Source organism: Mus musculus, chromosome 8 (genome assembly GCF_000001635.26).
Source record: "Mus musculus strain C57BL/6J chromosome 8, GRCm38.p6 C57BL/6J".
In the NCBI taxonomy this organism is placed as follows: Eukaryota; Metazoa; Chordata; class Mammalia; order Rodentia; family Muridae; genus Mus; species Mus musculus.
The window spans coordinates 122,683,503-122,701,781 of record NC_000074.6 but is presented as its reverse complement, the minus strand read 5'-3'; the positions used below and the strand labels follow the sequence as shown (position 1 = coordinate 122,701,781).

Here is an 18,279-nt window from a genome sequence, read left to right as displayed (position 1 = left end):
GTCCCCGTCCCGGATTTCCACGTGTCACCCAGCCATGCGCTGTGTCACCTGCTCTCTGGTTCTGAGTTTGCTCAGCCCCACCCTGTACTGGGCAGGGTTGGTGGCCAGCACTGGACAGGCTCACCTGTCACCCAGTGTATGGCTCCTGCTACCCACCCTAACTAGACAAACCTCACTTGGGACCAAGAAGCAGAAGTTGGTGGCCTGCCGCTCAGCTCACAAGGAGCTGCACAGGTCACTGTTCTCCCCCCTCCCCCCAATCTGGAGCGGCTGGGACTTACGGCCCTCCTTGATGGGTTTAGAGACTAGAGACATCAACCTGCAGACCCTATCCTTTCTGTATAAAGTGGATTGCTATGAGACTTGTGTAGCCTCTTCTTTTCATCTGTCTGTCTGTCCACCCATCCATCCATGATGCATCTGTTCATCTACCTACCCAGCACTCATAGAGTCTCACAACCTAGAAGAGGAGACAGTGTAAGCTGAGTGCCTCCTTGCCTCCAGTCTCCATAGCCTCTGAATTCCTATTCTCAGCTTTCTGGTTAGACAGCAGATTCCTAAAGGCCTGGAAGGAAGGCTGCCCCAACCTGGAATCACTCAGCCACATCATTAGAGAACTTTGATGGACAGCTGTCTCCTGCAGTTTCCAAAAGACAGAAGCAAGGCCATCTTGATGTCTGGCCACCCTGGCATGGGAAGAGTGTGAGGGAACAGGAGGGAGCCCCCAATCCCTGGCATAAAGCTGGGTGCAGACTGCAGACGGCCATGGTTTCTGCAGGGAACCGCGGCCCCTCAAGCTCTCTGCAGCCACTTCCTTCCCCACTCCTTCCTTATCTATCGGACCACCCAGCGCAGAAAGCCACAACCAACGTCTACTTCCCCACAAACACCAACTGCCCTCCTGGGGGCATAGGGAGCGGATGATCACCCCCAGGTGCTGGGGCAGTCCCCCACTTGTGAGCAACTTTCTTCTCTTTCAAACCCCACCTCCGTGAGACCTGCTGATTGGAAAAGCATGCGGACAGGGCAGTAAGCAACGCCAGGCCTCCTCTTGAAAGCGGAAGTGTCCCATCTGTGGGCCCCACAGGTGCAAGCCAGGAACATCTGCCTCGGAGCTGGTGGGGAGCCACCCACTCCCACCAGCCGCACCCAGGGTCCAGCCCTGCTGCCTCTTGGGCTAGGGGCTGTTTTCAAAAACCCCTCACTGCCCCTGATCCAAACCCTTCCTTGGCTCACTCACTCACTCTGATATATTTGGGGGGAGGGGCTGTGGCTCAGCTGCACTGGTTCTGGGGACCATGACACTGCTCTGTTCTTCAGAGGTCAAGGAGCCTGGCCCCTGCAGGACTGCTGGCACTGAAAATAAACAGACACAACCCAGTGCCCTCGTTGATCCCATGCTCCACCCTCATCAGAACACAGGGAACACAGTGACACTGGTGGACTGTCCTATCTCACAGCAGGGTCCTCTCTCCTCAAACCCTGAAGAGAACAGTCAGCCAGCAGGGTAGAAGGGGCAAGCAGGACCCCATGTTTTGGAACTCAAGACCTAAGCTTGTAGCTTGTTGTATTACTCTTAATTTCAAGACACTCAAGGCCAAGACAGTGACATCCAGGAAGACATGAAACAAGGGGTTTTTAGTAGCCAACTATCTACATGAACAAGCTAAACGTTAAATCAAAGCAAAGCATAGTGGCCCTATTAGCATCCTAGGACCATGTCTGGGAACCCTTACCAGGTTTAAGAGAACATTATTCCTTCCCATGAAACCACCCTATAGTTTCATCACCGTTTAGTAAGTGGCTTTCTCTGGAACCTGAAGCTATAATAGCATTATTTCTACTGGGATTCACTTGGAAAGGGGCCTGGAGTTTCTCCCAAGTAGACAGCCTTTCTAGCAAGCTCCAGGTCACTAGGCAGAGAGGCCAACTGCCTATGTGTGGCCTGTTTGGCTCAAGCTTCCTTTAAAGAAGGTAATATAGGATGGGGTTTCCACAGCTGGGAGACTAGACTGTGACCCTGATCCTATCTGAGGCCAGGCACAACATGACAATGGAGATTCTTCCAGGCAAGAGGTGACCAGAGAACCACTGATGGTGATGGAGAGACCACCTGAGCCATGGGTGGGCAGGAGGCTGGTCAGAGTCCTGACCATGCTCACTCCTGACTCTGCCAGCACCCCCAATAGGTCGTTCATTGGAGGGCAAATAGAAAGGGTTTCTTGGTCTTGGGCAAAGTGTGGCTGAAGGCAGGCAAAGTGGGTGGAGTCTCTGGACCTCCCAGGCCACAGGAAGGGCTATGCCCCATGGGAAGATAGACAGATGAGCCAGAGGCTCTGGCCAGGATGGACATTACTCCAGGGTGGAGGAAACACACTCCATGAGCCACACCAGATTGGGCCCAGTGGGAGGTCTCAGGGCTACAGGCGGGATAGGAGGAAGTTGTTGGGAAGTCAGACCGGAATGGCATGGTGGAGGGAGAACCGGCAACCAGGCAGATGGTTCCTGACGAGGAAGCTCTGGGCACAGCTGCAGGCCCCCGACCCCCACCGCATTATCACTGTGACACAGCTGGCTGCCTCACCCCTGAAGGCTGCAGGAGGACCTCCCCCATGCTGTCCCCAAGCCCGCCCCGTGTCACATGAGGCCCTGCAGACTCCCACCCTCCGTCCAGGGCCACAACCCAGCTCTGCCGGCTGTAGTGACTAGAAAGGCCTGGAGCCTCCAAGGAACAGAGGCACGGGCTCCGAGACGCCAAAGCTCCTCCAGCCCTCCTGTTCTCTCCAGACCCCACGAAATCAGAAAAGGTGCTTCAGGGTGGGCTCTGGAGGCCGGCCAGCTCCCTCCAGCCCCAGGTACCATCAATCTCCGGCTCCATCTGCAGCTCCATGTCCCAGGCATCCACCACCACTCTGGAGAGTGGGGCACTCCTCTCGGGACCCCGGGGTCTTCAGAATGGAAGCCCAGGTAAGAGGCTGGGGGAAGGGGATGGGGGGAGATTAAAGAGTCAGAAGCTAAAACAGGTGGAGCAGGTGACAGGAAGGTGACATCTCCAAGCTGCCGTGTGTGTGTGTGTGTGTGTGTGTGTGTGTGTGTGTGTCCAGCTTTGTTGACAGCGTGGCTGTGTTGACCTACCTCAAATATCAACACAGTCCCCCCACCAACAGGAACGTGTCCCTCACAGCTGGGGCAGGTGGCCCCGTAAGAGCATGGCAGCTGCCAAGCCTGAATCCTGGCCCCACCCAGAGGCAGGTGCATGGCTCTGTGTAGGAGGGAATGGGCTGTGTCTTCTACAGTGGGGGCTTAGGCTAGAACTCAGGGGCTCTCAGATACTTCTAAATACAAAGAGGAGGTTAAGGGCAGGACAGGGCAGGCCCGGGCACATAAGCATTACTTCCAGCAGAGCATTGGGGGAAATGAGGACCTGTCTCAACCTCATTTCCAGCCAGGGGCTGCTGGCTTTAGGGAGGGAAATTCAGCAAGCAGCCATTTCCCCTACATCACTCACCTCACTCCAAGAACCTCAAGGACTCAGAGATGCAAGCAGGTGGCTCCATCCCGGCTCACAGGCACATGGCCACACTCTAGGCAGCCTTTGGATCCTGCCTGAGCCCACGGTGCTTGTGCTGTGGCAGTCAGATTCACGTCCAGATCCTGGGCCCACGGCACCCTTTTCTGCAGAGGGAAACACTGCGAGGTTTGCCCAAACCTGCGGCTTTCCCAAGGCCCAAACATCCAGACCCCAGGTCGTCCAAAACATACAGGACTCAAACGATGGTGCCCAGGTATATGTGGCCCAACTTCCCCACAACAACATGTGTTATTTTGGGCTTTGGCCAGGTGTGGGATTCAAAGACACCAGGGAGAATGCTCTTGTTCACAGACCCAGATGTGACTACCCTGCAGGCGAGCGCAAGGGAACTACCCTTCCCAGAGGATGTCCTCATAGACCCACCGCCCTGAGAGCTGCCGCCAAATCTGTCCCCTTTGCTTCCTGCCCTGGGCCAGGTCCTTCCTCCCTTCTATCCCAATCTCCCACATGGCTCCTCTGAGACTGGGAGGAAGGCAAGAAGTCAGCCGGAGGTGGGAGAAAGGCCACTGTGCCATTTGGATAGAGCAGTTTGGAGGGCCCTTTGAAGCTCAGGGCCACGAGATGTGTTTGAACTTGGTTGTGCCTTTAACATGGATGGGGTATTGGTGGAGCAGAGGTGCCCAGAGCAGTCTGCATATGTCTCTGACAGAATACTCACCCACCAGTGTAATGTCCCCACTTGGTGCATCCCAGTAACTCCCTAAAAACCTCACCCAAGGAGACAAATGTGGGGCTCTGTAATGCCAGAAATCAACACCAGAGGCAGCATAAAGCTGAGCCACTTTGGCAGGTTTAGATGACTGTAACCCTCCAGGAATCTGAAAATCTTGGAGACAGAACATGGGTTAATTGGCTTTGTTGATTGCCAACAACCTTTGCCCTACAAAGCCAGTACATACCGAACACCGTAAGCTGGGTTCACCGTTAACAGCAACAGAGTAGGACTCTGCTGTGAGCTGAGGCATGCCAGGCTATGGGTGAGGTGGATAGCCAGGGCATGGACTTTCATCATCCCTGTGACAGAGAAAGGAACAAGGGGTCAGCACTGCACAAAGCCACCCCACTCCTTGGAATGCTGGTGTGGTATTCCTGTCTACTGCAGACCCCAGAGTGCCGCGGGGCAGAAGCAGGTCAGGTAGAGTGTTCACAGTCTTGTGTTTATTAGGCATCTATTGTGGGCACTATTCATAGCAGGGCACTGTAGGTCTTGGAGGTTTGATTGGATGGTGGCTTGCTTCCCAGGAGTGGGGCCAGGAGGGTGCCGCATACTGAGGGAGACCTTGAACACTACCCACAGACATTGTAGGCTGGAGGATCCAGATGGATGTATCCCCTTAAGCCAAGCTTGCTGGTGTGGCCTTAGAGAAACATGGGGCCCAGTTCGTCAAGCAGGAGGTAGAGAGTGCCACTTGGTGCAGGAGCCCAAGCGGAGGCAGGAGGGACAAGGTAGAGACAGATATCTCAGCCCAGACTGAAGTTCTGAGCCCAACCCTGGGCTAGCTAGATTCTACTAAGTATTCCCTCCTCCCTCCTCTCCCCTGACCCCTCTCTGTCTCCTCTCTCCCTCTCCCTGTTCTCTTCCCTCCTCCTCCCACCAGTCCCACCACTGAGCTTGAATGTTCATGGGGCCCTTCCACGTGCATAGATTCCACTAACCCTGAATAGAAATTACTCCAGAGAAACACTGGGTCTCTTGTAGTTGTTTTTATAGGTCTGTCCATATGTGTTAGAGATCATGTCACCCAGCACACATGCACAGGTTCTGTGCCGATGTTGGGCCATTTTGTAGGAATGACTTGGGGGCCACGCCTTTTGGTGTCATGGTGCAGCCAGCCCTGGAATCATTCCCTGTGTTAACTAGAGATGAATGGGGAGCTGACACAGTGGGTTTCCAGGGGGGGTCTCTCACAGGCAGGGACCAGGCTGTCGGAGGGTTGCTCACACCTCCACTAGAGCATCCAGCCTGCCTCTTCCAGCTCCTGCTGGATCTAGGCACCCCTCATCTATGGCAGCCTTGCCCACCCTGTCTGCATCCTTCTAAGGCTGCCTTTCTGGCAAGGACACTGATCCTGGGATTTCAGTCATTTTAGGTCTGGTGCAGGATGGAGGGAGGGTGCTGTCCAGGTCTGCTGTGCACGGCAACTGCCACTTACAGGAAACCAGAGCCTTACTTTCATGGCTGATCCCATGGGTTCCGGCCGCCAGGGGCACAGAGGACATCCCAGGGCAGCCACAGTAAAGACCAGCATAGAAGCCCACGAGTACTTCCACTTCACACTTAGCCTCCATGTAGGCTGCCTGGCCTCTGTGCTTGTTGGTGGGACCAGCTTTGCCAGGGATGTGACTCACAGAGGAGGCAGGCTCCCAACGGATGAGAGAAGACTAATGTGGGAGAAAAATGTCTGAGGTGACATGTCCCAGAAAGCAGAACTGTGGGCCTCATGGGAGTTTGCAGACAGCTAACAGTGACCTTTGGCCCTGGTCTGATGGAATGATGGTGACCTTTGGCCTAAATCTGTGTGAGTGACTGTGATCTCTCACCCACATCTGCTTGAAATGAGGTGACCTCTGACGATTTCTGTGTGAGGTGACAGTGACCTCTGACCGGTATCTGCTTCAGGGGATGGTGGCTTCTGACTCAAGTTTGTATGATGTGAAGATGACCTCTGACCCATGTTGTGCCAAAACACCTTCATAGAGACCTTCCTGTTAGGCTCGCCAGCTCTGATCCTGGGCTGTGACCTTGAGCTCCACCCTCAACCTCCAGCCCCTCTCCTTCCTGACTCAGGCCTGGTGTGCTCAGAAGCCTGAAGCAATAGGTTGTGGCCTGTCCTGCCTCCACGTCTACCTCTGTCTTGCTGGCCACATGGTCTCAGGAGCTTCTTTCTGTGTGAGGTTGTGTCTTGAGAGACAGCAGAAGATGATACAGAGGCTCCCAAGAGCACCCAGCATGCTTTGCTGAGCCTGCAGCCTAGATTTAGGGGCACGTGGGTTCAAGTGCAAGGATCTCTGCTGCGGTAAAAGACATAGCCCCACAAGCTCAGCCCTGGAGTGAAAGGACCAGCTGTGGAGCCTTGGTCATCCCTTGGTCCTATCTGGAAGACACACACACACACACACACACACACACACACAGAGAGAGAGAGAGAGAGAGAGAGAGAGAGAGAGAGAGAGAGAGAGACCATCATGAGGGACAGTTTGCAAAAGTCAGGCAGATAGAGGAAGGCAGAGACCCCAGCATGGGCAGAAGAGAATATGGAGGCTAAGTAGGGGTCACCACCAGACCTCTTGTTCCTCTTGCTGTCACGATGGACAGTGTCCCCATCCACTCACACAGAGTCCAGGTAAGGCAAGGTAAATGCTACTGCTGTAAGCCCTAACGTTCTCTCCTCCCACCCTGGGGACAAGAAGACAGTTCCTCCTGGGAGATAGCCTGTCATCCCCATACCACATACCATCTTCATCAGTAAGACAAAGATAAGAGGCCAGGAAGATTGAGATCTGAGTAGGGTGTGTGCAGTCCAGGCCAGCTTCCTAGAGACAGTGTCCCCGGGGGTGGGGGTGGGGGTGGGATGGGGGAAGCTGCAAGCTACTCCTCAGGCAAGGGCAACTTTCGGTTCTTCCTGTAGGTTACGCTGAAAGCTTGGTGGGCGTGCTAGCCTAGATAAGCCCCTGGTCTCTGATCCCTGAGGGAATGCCTGACCTGCTCCTTCTAGAACTGCCCACCACCTCAGTGGGGGAAGCCAGGAGAGGAGAGAAAGTGGTCTCTCTGAAAGTGATCTACCCACCCATCCCTGGGAGTAGTATAGGCCTGGAGGTGTGGCCAGCATGGTGAATTCTCCATGAAGTTCCCAGATGCAGGTCTACCCAGCCCAGGAGGATAACTCAGAGGACAGGAATCATGCCCAGGGAGGCTCTAGCCACTCTCTTAACTGAGCAAAGTTGCTGGCTATCTACTGAAAGGATGATGGATCTGATGAACACAGGCTCCCTCAGGGTGCGCCCTGGCTCCATGGCCCTGACTGTCTAGCTTATTCCTCCCTCCCGTGCTGTGGGGCCTCTGGCCATCTGGCTGCTTTGCAAACGCCCAGGGCCTTTGCACTGTCTTCCAGCAGCTGGACCTTGCAGTTCCTCCACCCAACCAGCCCCGTGGCGTTTCCTAAATTCATCTGTGGCATCTCGTCTGTCCCTCTCGGTTGCATTGGGCTCCATAAGGCTGGGTCTCAGGCCATCCAGACCAACAGAAGGGCGTGCCTAGCACTGCAAAGGAAGGGGAGTGTCCGTGGAGATATACAGCCAGAAAAAGCCAGGATGCAAGTTCACAAAGCATAGCTTAGTCTGTGAGTATCCCTAGATGCAGGAGGCAGATGTCACCAGGAGCTACAATGCAAGTCAAGAGAAAGAGAGAGAATGGCTTCTTGGTCATGGATGCAGGGATGTACCTTCTGCTGTGTCTGCTGTTGGCTTCTGGCCTCCTCACAAGATCAGAGCAAGCTAGCCTAGATTCCAGCTGAGACAGAGCCGGGAGGCACATTGAACCTCCTAGGAAGGAGGTCCCAACATCCACCAAGGCAAAGGGACAGGGGACACAGTAGCCTCTTCCAATGGAGGGACATCTCCCCAGAGGGATATAAGGAGCAGCCATGGCACAGAGAACAATGGTGTCCTTTGGCAGCCCAAGAGCCACAGTGGGCTTTAGCTCAAGCTTGGTCCCTCATTTTCCTACCTTCTTATCACCATGTTGCTTACAGAGGAGGACACAGAACGAGCGAGAGGAAGTGTCTGCACGGCTGTGAGCTGACACTAGGCTATCACCTACCCAGCCCATGTTCCTTTCTGGCCACCAGCACACAGAAAGGCCAAGTGACCTTCTCAGACTCAAACAGCAAGTCCTGGCCAGGGTGGGCTCAGGGTCCTCTCTGTGAAGCTCATCTATGAGAAAACATGAAGTGAGGTATAATCTTAGGACAGGGACCCCTTGGCACTGGCTCCTCTGTGTGGGAGTCTGTCTCGGCAGCAGTACACTAAGCTTGGCTCTACAGGGGCTCTGCTTGCTTCTAGAAGACCAAGCATGTCCTGAAACCTGCTGACAGTAATAATAACATTAGCAGCTGATGGTGATAACAGCCATGGGGCACCCCCCCCCCCCCGCCGTAACAGCCTGACCTGTTTGGGAATCTTGTCTTGGTCTTCACTCATTACTGAAGTTCAAGTTTTTTTTTTTTTTCATTTCCCTAGAATGGAGCCCTGGGAGGGACAAGGACCAAAAAGCTTCCTTTCTGTCAGGGGAAGAAGAAACCCCAGAACCTTTTGAGGAGCCCCATGAGGGTAGAGGCAGGCGAACAGAGTTGGTACTAGATCATCGAGCTGAACTCAGGCCTCTTGAAGCCAGGCTTGGCCTAATGATGCAGCCTGTGTCCTAGCTCCATGGGCCAGACTTAGCCCATGTCCCTGGGTCCCCAAGCTTCAGAGTGTCTGCAAAGGGAAAGTCACATCGGCCTATATTCCAGTGAGCCAGGCTTCCCGGTCTGTAGAGTGTGATAGTGGACCAAACTTTAAAGATGGGAATCAGTTGCACCTGCTCCCACACCTGAGGGTGACACAGATGGGGACAAGCCTGCTTAGTGAGTCTGGAGTAGAACGGGGTGAGGAAAGGCCCACCCTGGCACAGGGCCTGGCCCCCTCACCTCAGCCCTATCTCTCCCTCAGCGCTTCCTGCTGTTCCCCAGCTCCCACTCCACCATGACAGATCCTGAATATGTTGGGGAGGAGCCACGAGGCCTTGCCAGAGCCAGGAGGAACTGGGAGTCCGCCCCACCCTCCGACCCAGGTGCATTCTGAGTATCTGGAAAGCCCCGACTCTGGAGGGGGAAAGTGGAAGGCTGGCTGAGGGGGTCAAAAGGCCCTGTGTTGTGTCTATGGTAGCCGCCGCCAGCACCCTTCACTTTAGCCTCTGACCAGTGTCCCTGTGTTCCCAGAACAGCAGGGCCTGCTGGGTGTGTATGGTTCTCCCAGAATCCAGAGTTCCTCAGAAAGTCCTTTGGCACCCCCATGGCCCCAGCTGCTGTCCCCAACTGCTCCATCCTATGACGAGAGAAGGAATATGGCTTCCACAGGGTCCTTCAGGGAAAGGCCCAGATGAGGCGGCTGCTGTGTTTGCCCTGGCCACACCCTGAGGCTTGCCTTCCCAGCTACCTTGTGGCTCTCCATCTGTTCTGCTTGCTCTGTGAAACCTTTCTAATGCTCTTGACATTAGGCAGTCATCCCTGTGTCCAGCCAGTTTTCTCGTTGTAAAATGGGGACAGTAACTGTCTGGCTTTCCCCCAGATCCATGCATCCCAACCAAGTGGGCAGTGGCAGCACCCAGATGGACATAAGAACCGTCTGATGCCCCCATTTCCTCTACAGCAGTTCTCCCAGGCACTGGGGTGTTAACTTGTCACAGGAAGAGCATTATCTCCTTTCTGCTGGTCTGTGCTGGTTCCCATGGAGGCTGCTGGTCCCCGGGGTGGACATGCCACATAAGCCCATGTGTTCTTTCTCTGCTTCCCTGCTGAAAATTGAGCCCCTGACTCTCCCCTATTGCAAAGATGCTCACATAAGGCTGCCCACATCCAAACACGGAGGCCACATCCAGGCCTTTAGCAGAGGCCCAAATCCAAAGTGGCTACCGGTATTGCTCTCAGGGGAAAGAGGCTGGACTCAAAGGGTGGCGATGGGAACAGGAGATATGTCCCTGGTCTTTGTAGCCCTGTAAACCACAGCTCACATTCAGAAGGTATTTATCCAAGCATCCAGTAAAAGTTCTTGGGGATCCTGCAATCCCTGGCCCAGTTCCTCAGACCTGAAGGACTGGGTTCTTGGCATTAAGTGGGCTGCATGCCTCGCGAGGCTGGGCAGGCTGAGCCAAAGTCAGCCTGTCCGGGTGTGGGAGATTCATGGAGGATCCCCAGCTGTGCCAAGCGGGTGGGAGAGGAGCCAAGAGTTCTATGGGCACACAGTCCTATTATCAGGCTCTGCTCACTGGCAGGCTACTCACAGATGTCCTCTGACCCTGCGTGGGGTAACCTACCCTGGTACCCTGCTAGTCAACAGCTCCTGGCTAAGGCACTTCAGGGAGACCCAGCTAGTGGAGGCGAGACTGCAGGCAAGTGCACACTATGCATAGTGGTCTCTGAGAATCATCTCAGCCCTGCCCCTAAGGCAGACGGAAGAGGAAAGGCTGCTCACTCTACTGCGTGGGTGGCCAAGGGGAATTCTGACCTTTCTGTGGATTCCCTGTGCAGGCCCAAGCCCGTATTTAGCACATGGTCAGTTGGGGAGGGGTTGCCCATTCCAGAAGCCAGTGGTTCTGTGGCACTTTTTAACATTGGGCAGGCGTGGCCTCTAGAGATTACTCGTTTGCATGATTACAAAATGGCCTTGCTTAGTTTGGTCACACAAGAACTTCGGCTGTTTCTCTCTGGGTGGACAGCAATGACCCAGGGTATGAAGTTCTCATGGGTGAGTTAGGCTTGTAAATTCACCATTGAGTCATACAGGTCAAGGTCAGAGCCTCTCACTCGACACGCAAAGGCACGCACCGGCAAGTGCCACACACCACATAGGAGATATGGCAAGATCAAAGCAGCAGCACACAGGGACTGATATCCAGGTCAGCATCGTGTGACAAGTACTGTTCTGAACCAGTGGCTGGACAGAGGGCCTTGGTGAGGGTGCTCTGTGAAGAATGGGCAGAAGAGTGGATGTATGTTTGATGTATGTATGATGTGTGTATAAATATGTACAGAGGATGGAGAGACGGATGGTGGACAGATGGTAGAGGATGATGGTGTGGATGGGTAGTTGATAATGATTGTATAGATGAATAGGTAGATGGACAGAGGATGATAGATGAGTGTGTAGATGGATGGTTTGATGATGGATGGGATGGATGGATGATGGATGGATGGATGGATGGATGGATGGATGGATGGGATGGGATGGCTAGATGGATGGATGGATGGATGGATGGATGGATGGATGGATGGATGCAGAGATGGATGGATGGATGCAGAGATGGATGGATAGATGGAGAGATGGATGGATAGATGAATCTTTTATTGTTTTATCTCTTGTTTGGAAACTCTATTCAGCAGTAATTTAGACCCTGGTTTAAGTAGGATGGCTTTGACCTGAAGATAGCAGATAGCCTGGTCCAGGGCTAGACACAGTTTATGTGATGCCCATAGAAAAAGCCCAAAAAACAAAAGGTCCAGTTGGAAGATCAATGATACCATCTGGAACCCATGTCTTCATACTGCCTGCCTTCCTATCCTCTTTCTTGAAGATGCCTAGATATAAGCTAGCTACTTGTAGCCCATTAACGATCCATTCAGCACCTTTGTGAAGCGGTGTGAAGTGGGATGAGCCATGGTCCTATGTGCCGGTGCGAGGCATGAAGACCCCCTTACTCAGTATCCCGTCTGCACTATGGAGCAATGCCTCTCTACCATCAAAACCTACTGCAGAGGCACACAAAAGCCAAAAGGTTCCAGAACCCAAAGGTTTATTTATCCCTCCACCTTGCCTCTGTCCACCCCCACCCCTAGGCTCTACCACAGTCCCTCAGCATACACACACACCCCAAGACAACTTCTCCTTTCCTTCCTGGAACAGTTCTCCGCCCAGCAGCCACACTACCCTCAGCTTCTCCCCAACAGTTTCAGGACCTGCAGTAATTTTAGATCCCAGCCACACCCAGAGCTCCCCCTCAGATAGGTCACCTTGCCTTAAGGAGACTGTACCCCCTGAGCCACCCTTGAGCACACAGAATCAGTGGCTCCAAGGTGCTTCCTGCAGCTCCATTTTGACTAAGGTGGTATCAGCCAGATGTTTCTCACAGTGTGCCTCAGTTGCTGCTCCCAGGCTACAGTCAGTCCAGTCCACACCTCTGTTTTCAGAACATTTGCTGCTTCCTAAAAGAAGCCCTGTCCCCCAAGCTGTCACTCCTTGTCCCCTTCTTCCCTGGCCACCACTAACTAGCTCTCTGTCTCTGTTGGATTTTCCTGGACATCTCTCTTTAAAAAAAAAAAAAAGGTGTGTGTGTGTGTGTGTGTGTGTGTGTGTGTGTGTGTGTGTGTATGTATATGTGTGTGTGTGTATGTATATATATATATAGTCACACCAGAGGGGGCATTGGATCCCTTTACAGATGGTTGTGAGCAACCATGTGGTTGCTGGGAATTGAACTCAGGACTTCTGGAAGAGTAGCCAGTGCTCTTAACCATTGAGCCGTCTCTCCAGCCCCCTCTGGGCATCTCTTATCATGTGTCATCTGGGTGGGGGGCACTTCCCATTTCTTTTACCTTGTGGCTTATTTCCAGGGTCACCAATGTGTGGTGTAACAGTGCTTTGTCCATTTACAGATAACTAGTATCCCATGAGTTGGCTATGCCTCTTTTTCAGTTTATCTGCACTTTACTCTGTCTGAGGAAAAGCCATCCGCACCATCTACAGGATACGTGTCTCCTTCCGTAGGTCTTTATTTACCTGAGGGCACAGTGAGGGCAGTGGTCATGGCAGAGAGTTAGGAGGTAGTGTTGTGATCTGGTTGTCACCTTTACCTAAACTTCCCTGGACATGGAGAGGGACCACTATCCCTATACAAACTCTGACTCTGTTCACACTCTGTGAATTGATTGGTATGAATCTGGGGTAGGAGGGGCAGCCCTGGAAGTCCATAGTGTTACCGGGCAGGCTGTGTGAGAGAGGGAAGGGGTAGAGACATTTCTGGAGTAGTTCTGCCTAGGTTCCTTCTCCAAGGACAATGGCTGGGTCTCCAGGCATGTAGGCAGGTTGAAAGCTCTTCAGGAAAAAGACAAGTACCTACCGAGGCTCCTCAAGTGGTGCTGATGAGCAGCTGGTCTTGGACACCCGCACTGGGGCATCAGAGCCCCAAGAGACCCTTATTCCAGGTTGACTCATCTCTGGGTGCTCCAGGCCTCAGATGTGAGGTACAGTTATGTGCTATGTGTCTAAGGCTAAGGTGAACTTGGACATTAGTAAATGCCTATAGTCCCAGCACTCAGAAGCCAGAGGCGGGATGATGGCTGCAAGTTTCAGGCTAGGGAGGATACATAGTGAGTGCCAGGATTTGTTACCTACTTTCCCAGTTGCTGTAACAAAATACCAGACAAAAGTAACTTAAGGAAGGAAAGGGTTGCTTGGTCTCACAGTGTGAGAGTGCACAGTGCATCACCTGCAGGTAGTCATGGAGATGAGAGAGAGGCAGGCAGCATCTGGTCACATTGTGTCTGCACCCAGGAAACACAGAGAGGACCGCTGGTGTTCCTCTTACATTCTCCTTTCCACTGAGTCTGAGACACCTGCCCATACACCCATTGTGACTGTAGACAGAATGGGGGTCTTTAGAGGAGGGGTATCAGATTCTGAGGCAGAAGCTATCTGTGGGAGACACCTGGAATTGGTCATGACACAGCGAGGTTTATCTTATACATGTGTCATAAGCTAATTGTACCACGCAGCTTGGTATTCAGAAACAGGCCTTCTTCCTAAAATGCTAGACACAGCACAGAGGGAGAGTTCCAGCTGCTCACCACACAGGAGTGGGACAGGGACAGGCCTCCCTTCCCACCTTCTGGCTTTCCTAATCCTGTCCTCCATATTCTTACCTGACAACCAACATCAGCCCATGCAGACAGTGCCCCGACAACCGCAAATGGGACCCCTAAACTTTGCCAGACCCATAGACAGCTTCTCTTGTGACATAGGAAGGTATAACAGTCAGCTCTGGCCAGGATGGTGGTGTCCTTGGACTGACCCATCCCTCTGGCACCCTCAGGACACTGAGGAAACTGGGGTAATAGAGAAAATGGGATTCCTGGAGCTGCTGCAGAGGCTGGACCAAGCCCAGACCTGGCGAGAGAGGCAAGTCAGCCCCTCAGCAAAACCCAGGGTTTTGGATTAACATTCATGGGATGTCGTCAGCCAAACAAACGCAAATGTTTATTTTCCCAGCGGTAAATTACAACTTCAATAGACAGAAATTACAGTCCTGGGCCTTGAAAAGCAGTGACAGGTGCCTTGTCCCTGGATGGTCACACGGCCTAGAAGTGTTGAGTCTAAGTGCCCCCAGCTCATTCACAGCTCCCTGCTGCCCTCCCCCCACACCTCAGGCTTGTGTGACCCACTGAACACATTACCGGGTTCTCGTGACATCCAGCAAATGGCGCAGGAGCCCAAGGCTGGCTCTCCAGGTACATAGCTACTCTCTATAGAGTGACTGCATCCCTCCAACGCTGGTCTTGTCCCCAGCACCCTTAGAAGCTCTAAGAAGGACATGGAATAGAAACCACACAATCTAGTGTGACCTCCCATGAGGTGACCGGCACAGCAATGCCCAGAGCCTCAGGCCCTGTTTCTGGTCCTTTCTGTGCTCTCATTGATATGGGGGTGCCTAGGCAGAACAAGAGAGGGAAGTGGGGTTTTCTGCCATTATGTCTTGACTCCTTAGGCAATAACCCAGAAACCCAGCACTAGCCCCACAATCTGGCACATGATCATCACAGATGCAAGGTACCCAGTAAGGCAAGGCTAGGCAGGTAGGGTAGTTCCTATACCCCTTTGGATGGTGTTTCCCTGAGCATGTTGGATCATTTGGCATTAGAACCCTACAGAAGCTCCTGGCCACTTTAGCCACATGCCCTTCTGGCCTGCAGAAGCTTTGGTCTTATAATATTAAAGGGCAGGGAAGTTGGGTAGAATAGGACCTGTTTAGAGAGCTGGGGAGTATGGGTGCAGGTTCCTCTGAACCTTCCCCTGTCCAAGGATCAGTTTCCTTATGTACAATGTTAATGACCTGTCTGGATAGCTCTGAGGTCTCTTCACACTGTGATGGACACATTCAACCCCTCTCTCCCTAGACGAAGGGCAGTGACCTGCTTTCTTTTCTCTGAGCCCATGGCTGTGAGTCCAGGATGAGTCTGTGCACTTGCTGGGATTATGAGGGGATCAAGCAGTATAGGGAACATAGGAAGTGACTCCCCCAACCTAGACACCAGTTCCAGTGCTGTCCTTGCATGAGAAGGTGGGGACATTGATTGACATCGATCATGGATACGTATTTATTCCGTCATTTTTTTTCCAATGGCGCCATCCTTGCAGAGTCCCGGTGCTGATGGGTCCTGACATTTTTTGCTCCTCAGCATCCAGCGGGGGCAGGAAGCTACAAGCTCTGATGCTAAGGGTCTCCTATGAATCAAGGAAAACCCAGAGATCTGTGATCATGGGGGACAGGAGAAAGAAAGGTTTCTCAGGGGATATGTTGAAACTGGGCAGGACCCGCACGGAGAATGTATGCCTGTAAAATGTTCTAGATAGAGTGAGTGTCTGTGGAACTGCAGCTAGGACGGGTACAGAGGGGGAAGCTCAGGGGCTGCACCTTATCTGGAGCTGGAGGGGACAGCACCAGCCTCCCATGTCATACTCTCCCATGTGGAGATGGATGGCGAGAGAAGCTCCAGTCACCAGGTCTGGCTCCAGTGATAACAAACGGCCTGTCAGCGGCAGACACCGTGGGTCGGGAGATCATCGGCTGCCTGGACTTGATGGATGAGCTGCGGTGGCTCCTATGTGCTCCCAGCAAGCCTGTTCCCATCATAGCAGGCACTGGGTTACCAGAGCCCCTCGGTTTGGAGTGTGCAGTGGAAGGACAGCCAGGTGTGGGCCATTCAGGATTCTGGGGCTACGAGTGACAGAAGCCAACTCCAAGGAGTCAGGCAGACATATCTGTGACAGGAGGCCCAGCCCTTGTCCTCCTCTGTCCCTTCTGCTTGACATTCCAGCAGATGGCTCTGGGCAATTCTGCCTCCACTGTAGAACCAGAGCCAGGCATCTCTTCCTGTTAGTCGAAACAATCCCAAGGAAGGACTGTGAGTGGCCAGGTGGTCACCCTCCCTCCTTCTCTGAACCAAGTGCCCACATATGGTCGAGGAACACGGGCAGAGAGGCCGCAGAGCTGGGGTTGCTGAAACGGCATCGATGCAGGCGGTCCCATTGATGAGGGTGAGGTGCAAGCTGGAATTTAAAAGCAAAAACAGTACCAAGGGAGCCATTATACCTGTGCATACCTGTAATTCTATCATTCAGGGGACTGAAACAAGGTTGCCAACAAATCTAAGGCCAACCTGAACTACATAGTAAGCACTAGGCTAGATAAGACTAGCTAAAAAGCAAGAATATATGTATGTATGTATGTATGTATGTTACCCACAAAAGCACAAACAGAACAGTAGAACAAAGTGCGTGTATAAAATATCCTAAAAAGAAGCAAAGTTAGAAGGCTTGCTGGGAAGCAGTGTGAAGTGGGATGAAGTTCTGGAGTCATTTGTGAGTGAGTGCAGTGGTACTGCACTCCAGAAGTGGCAAAGCAGGGAAAAGCAGCCAAACAGAACCCCAGAGCAGAGCAAAGAATGGGTAAGCTGTGGACAGACACAGATGAAGAAGGAGGGAGCGGGACCCAGTGTGAAGGAGGTTCAGGGAGAGCCCCAGCTTAAGGCCGAGGAGTGGAGAAGCAGCTGACCTTGGGAGTGGTCACCCCACTTTATCATACTCACTTTTCCAACCTGTATTTTTGTTTACAATTAGTTCATCTATCTATCTATCTATCTATCTATCTATCATCTATCTATTATGTATCTGTCTGTCTGTCTAGCCATCCATCCATCCATGCTCTCTGCATGTGTGTGCAAACAAGAGCACAACCTTGGCTGTCTTTATCTTTTCTTTTTGTGACAGGGTCTTTCACAGGCCCAGAATTTGCCAAGTGGGCTTCAGTGGCTGGCCAGTAAGCACCAGAAATAAAGGGGAATAGTGCCGAGAACTCAGTTCTTTCCTCAAGACAGGGGCTCACTACATAGCTCTGGCTGTCCTAGAGCTCATTAAGTAAAACAGGCTGGTCTGTAATTCATGGAGGTCCTCCTGTCTCTACCCTCCAAGTGCTGGGACCAAAAGTGTGCACCACCACACCAAGCCAGGGCTATATTCTAAATTGTAAATTTTCTTAGATTTCCCCCTACTATTTGCAGAAATTTGTCAAGTCCAAACGTAATTCCGAATGAGGTAGGTAGTCTCTACTCAGCCCGTGGTCTCTGAGGGGCCCGTCAGGCCTATGCCATGAAAGCACTAGACTCCCAGGCAGGGAGCGCTGAGGGTGGCGCCAGCCCATGGAGAAGCGAGCGCCTCAGTTGGCGATTTTCTCAATCTCGTCCAAATCATCTGTGTCCAGTCTTTCTATCTTCTTATTAAAATGCTCCTGGATCCTGTTGAGGATATTCATGCTGTGCTTGCTGACCTAGACTTCTTCATTGGTGATGAAGCAATAGAAAAGCCCACATATGCAACAAAGTGGCCAATTCGCCATGGTATAGTTGAAGACTGGGACTTAATGGAAAGGTTTATGGAGCAAGTGATTTTTAAATATTTAAGGGCAGAACCTGAAGATCATTACTTTCTTTTGACTGAACCTCCACTGAATACTCCAGAAAACAGGGAATATACTGCTGAAATAATGTTTGAATCCTTCAATGTCTCACTCCCAAAGCTGGGAATACAAGCACTGGCCACCACACCTGGCCTCTTGTTGTTGTTGTTGTTGTTGTTGTTGTTGTTGTTGTTGTTCAACACGG

At 52.5% G+C, this 18,279-nt stretch overlaps 1 protein-coding gene and 1 long non-coding RNA gene across 4 annotated transcripts in view; one reads left to right on the top strand and one right to left on the bottom strand.

The window, feature by feature from the left end:
• Window positions 1–1,621: 1,621 nt before the first annotated feature.
• Window positions 1,622–3,923, bottom strand: Gm10612 (predicted gene 10612). Its single transcript, NR_166074.1, has 3 exons — window positions 3,763–3,923; window positions 3,509–3,675; window positions 1,622–2,975 (listed from the first exon to the last, which is right to left on the bottom strand). It is a non-coding gene; the product is annotated as a predicted gene 10612 (long non-coding RNA).
• Cbfa2t3 (CBFA2/RUNX1 translocation partner 3) overlaps window positions 2,450–18,279 on the top strand; it is a 74,197-nt gene continuing 58,367 nt past the window's right edge. The window contains exon 1 of one of the 3 annotated variants that reach the window (XM_017312544.2): window positions 2,450–2,967. In XM_017312544.2, coding sequence (XP_017168033.1) covers window positions 2,889–2,967 — 79 coding nt within the window. In that variant the 5' untranslated portion in view covers window positions 2,450–2,888. The remainder of the gene's footprint in view (window positions 2,968–18,279) is intronic. The other 2 variants (XM_011248291.3, NM_009824.2) reach the window with 2 other exon arrangements.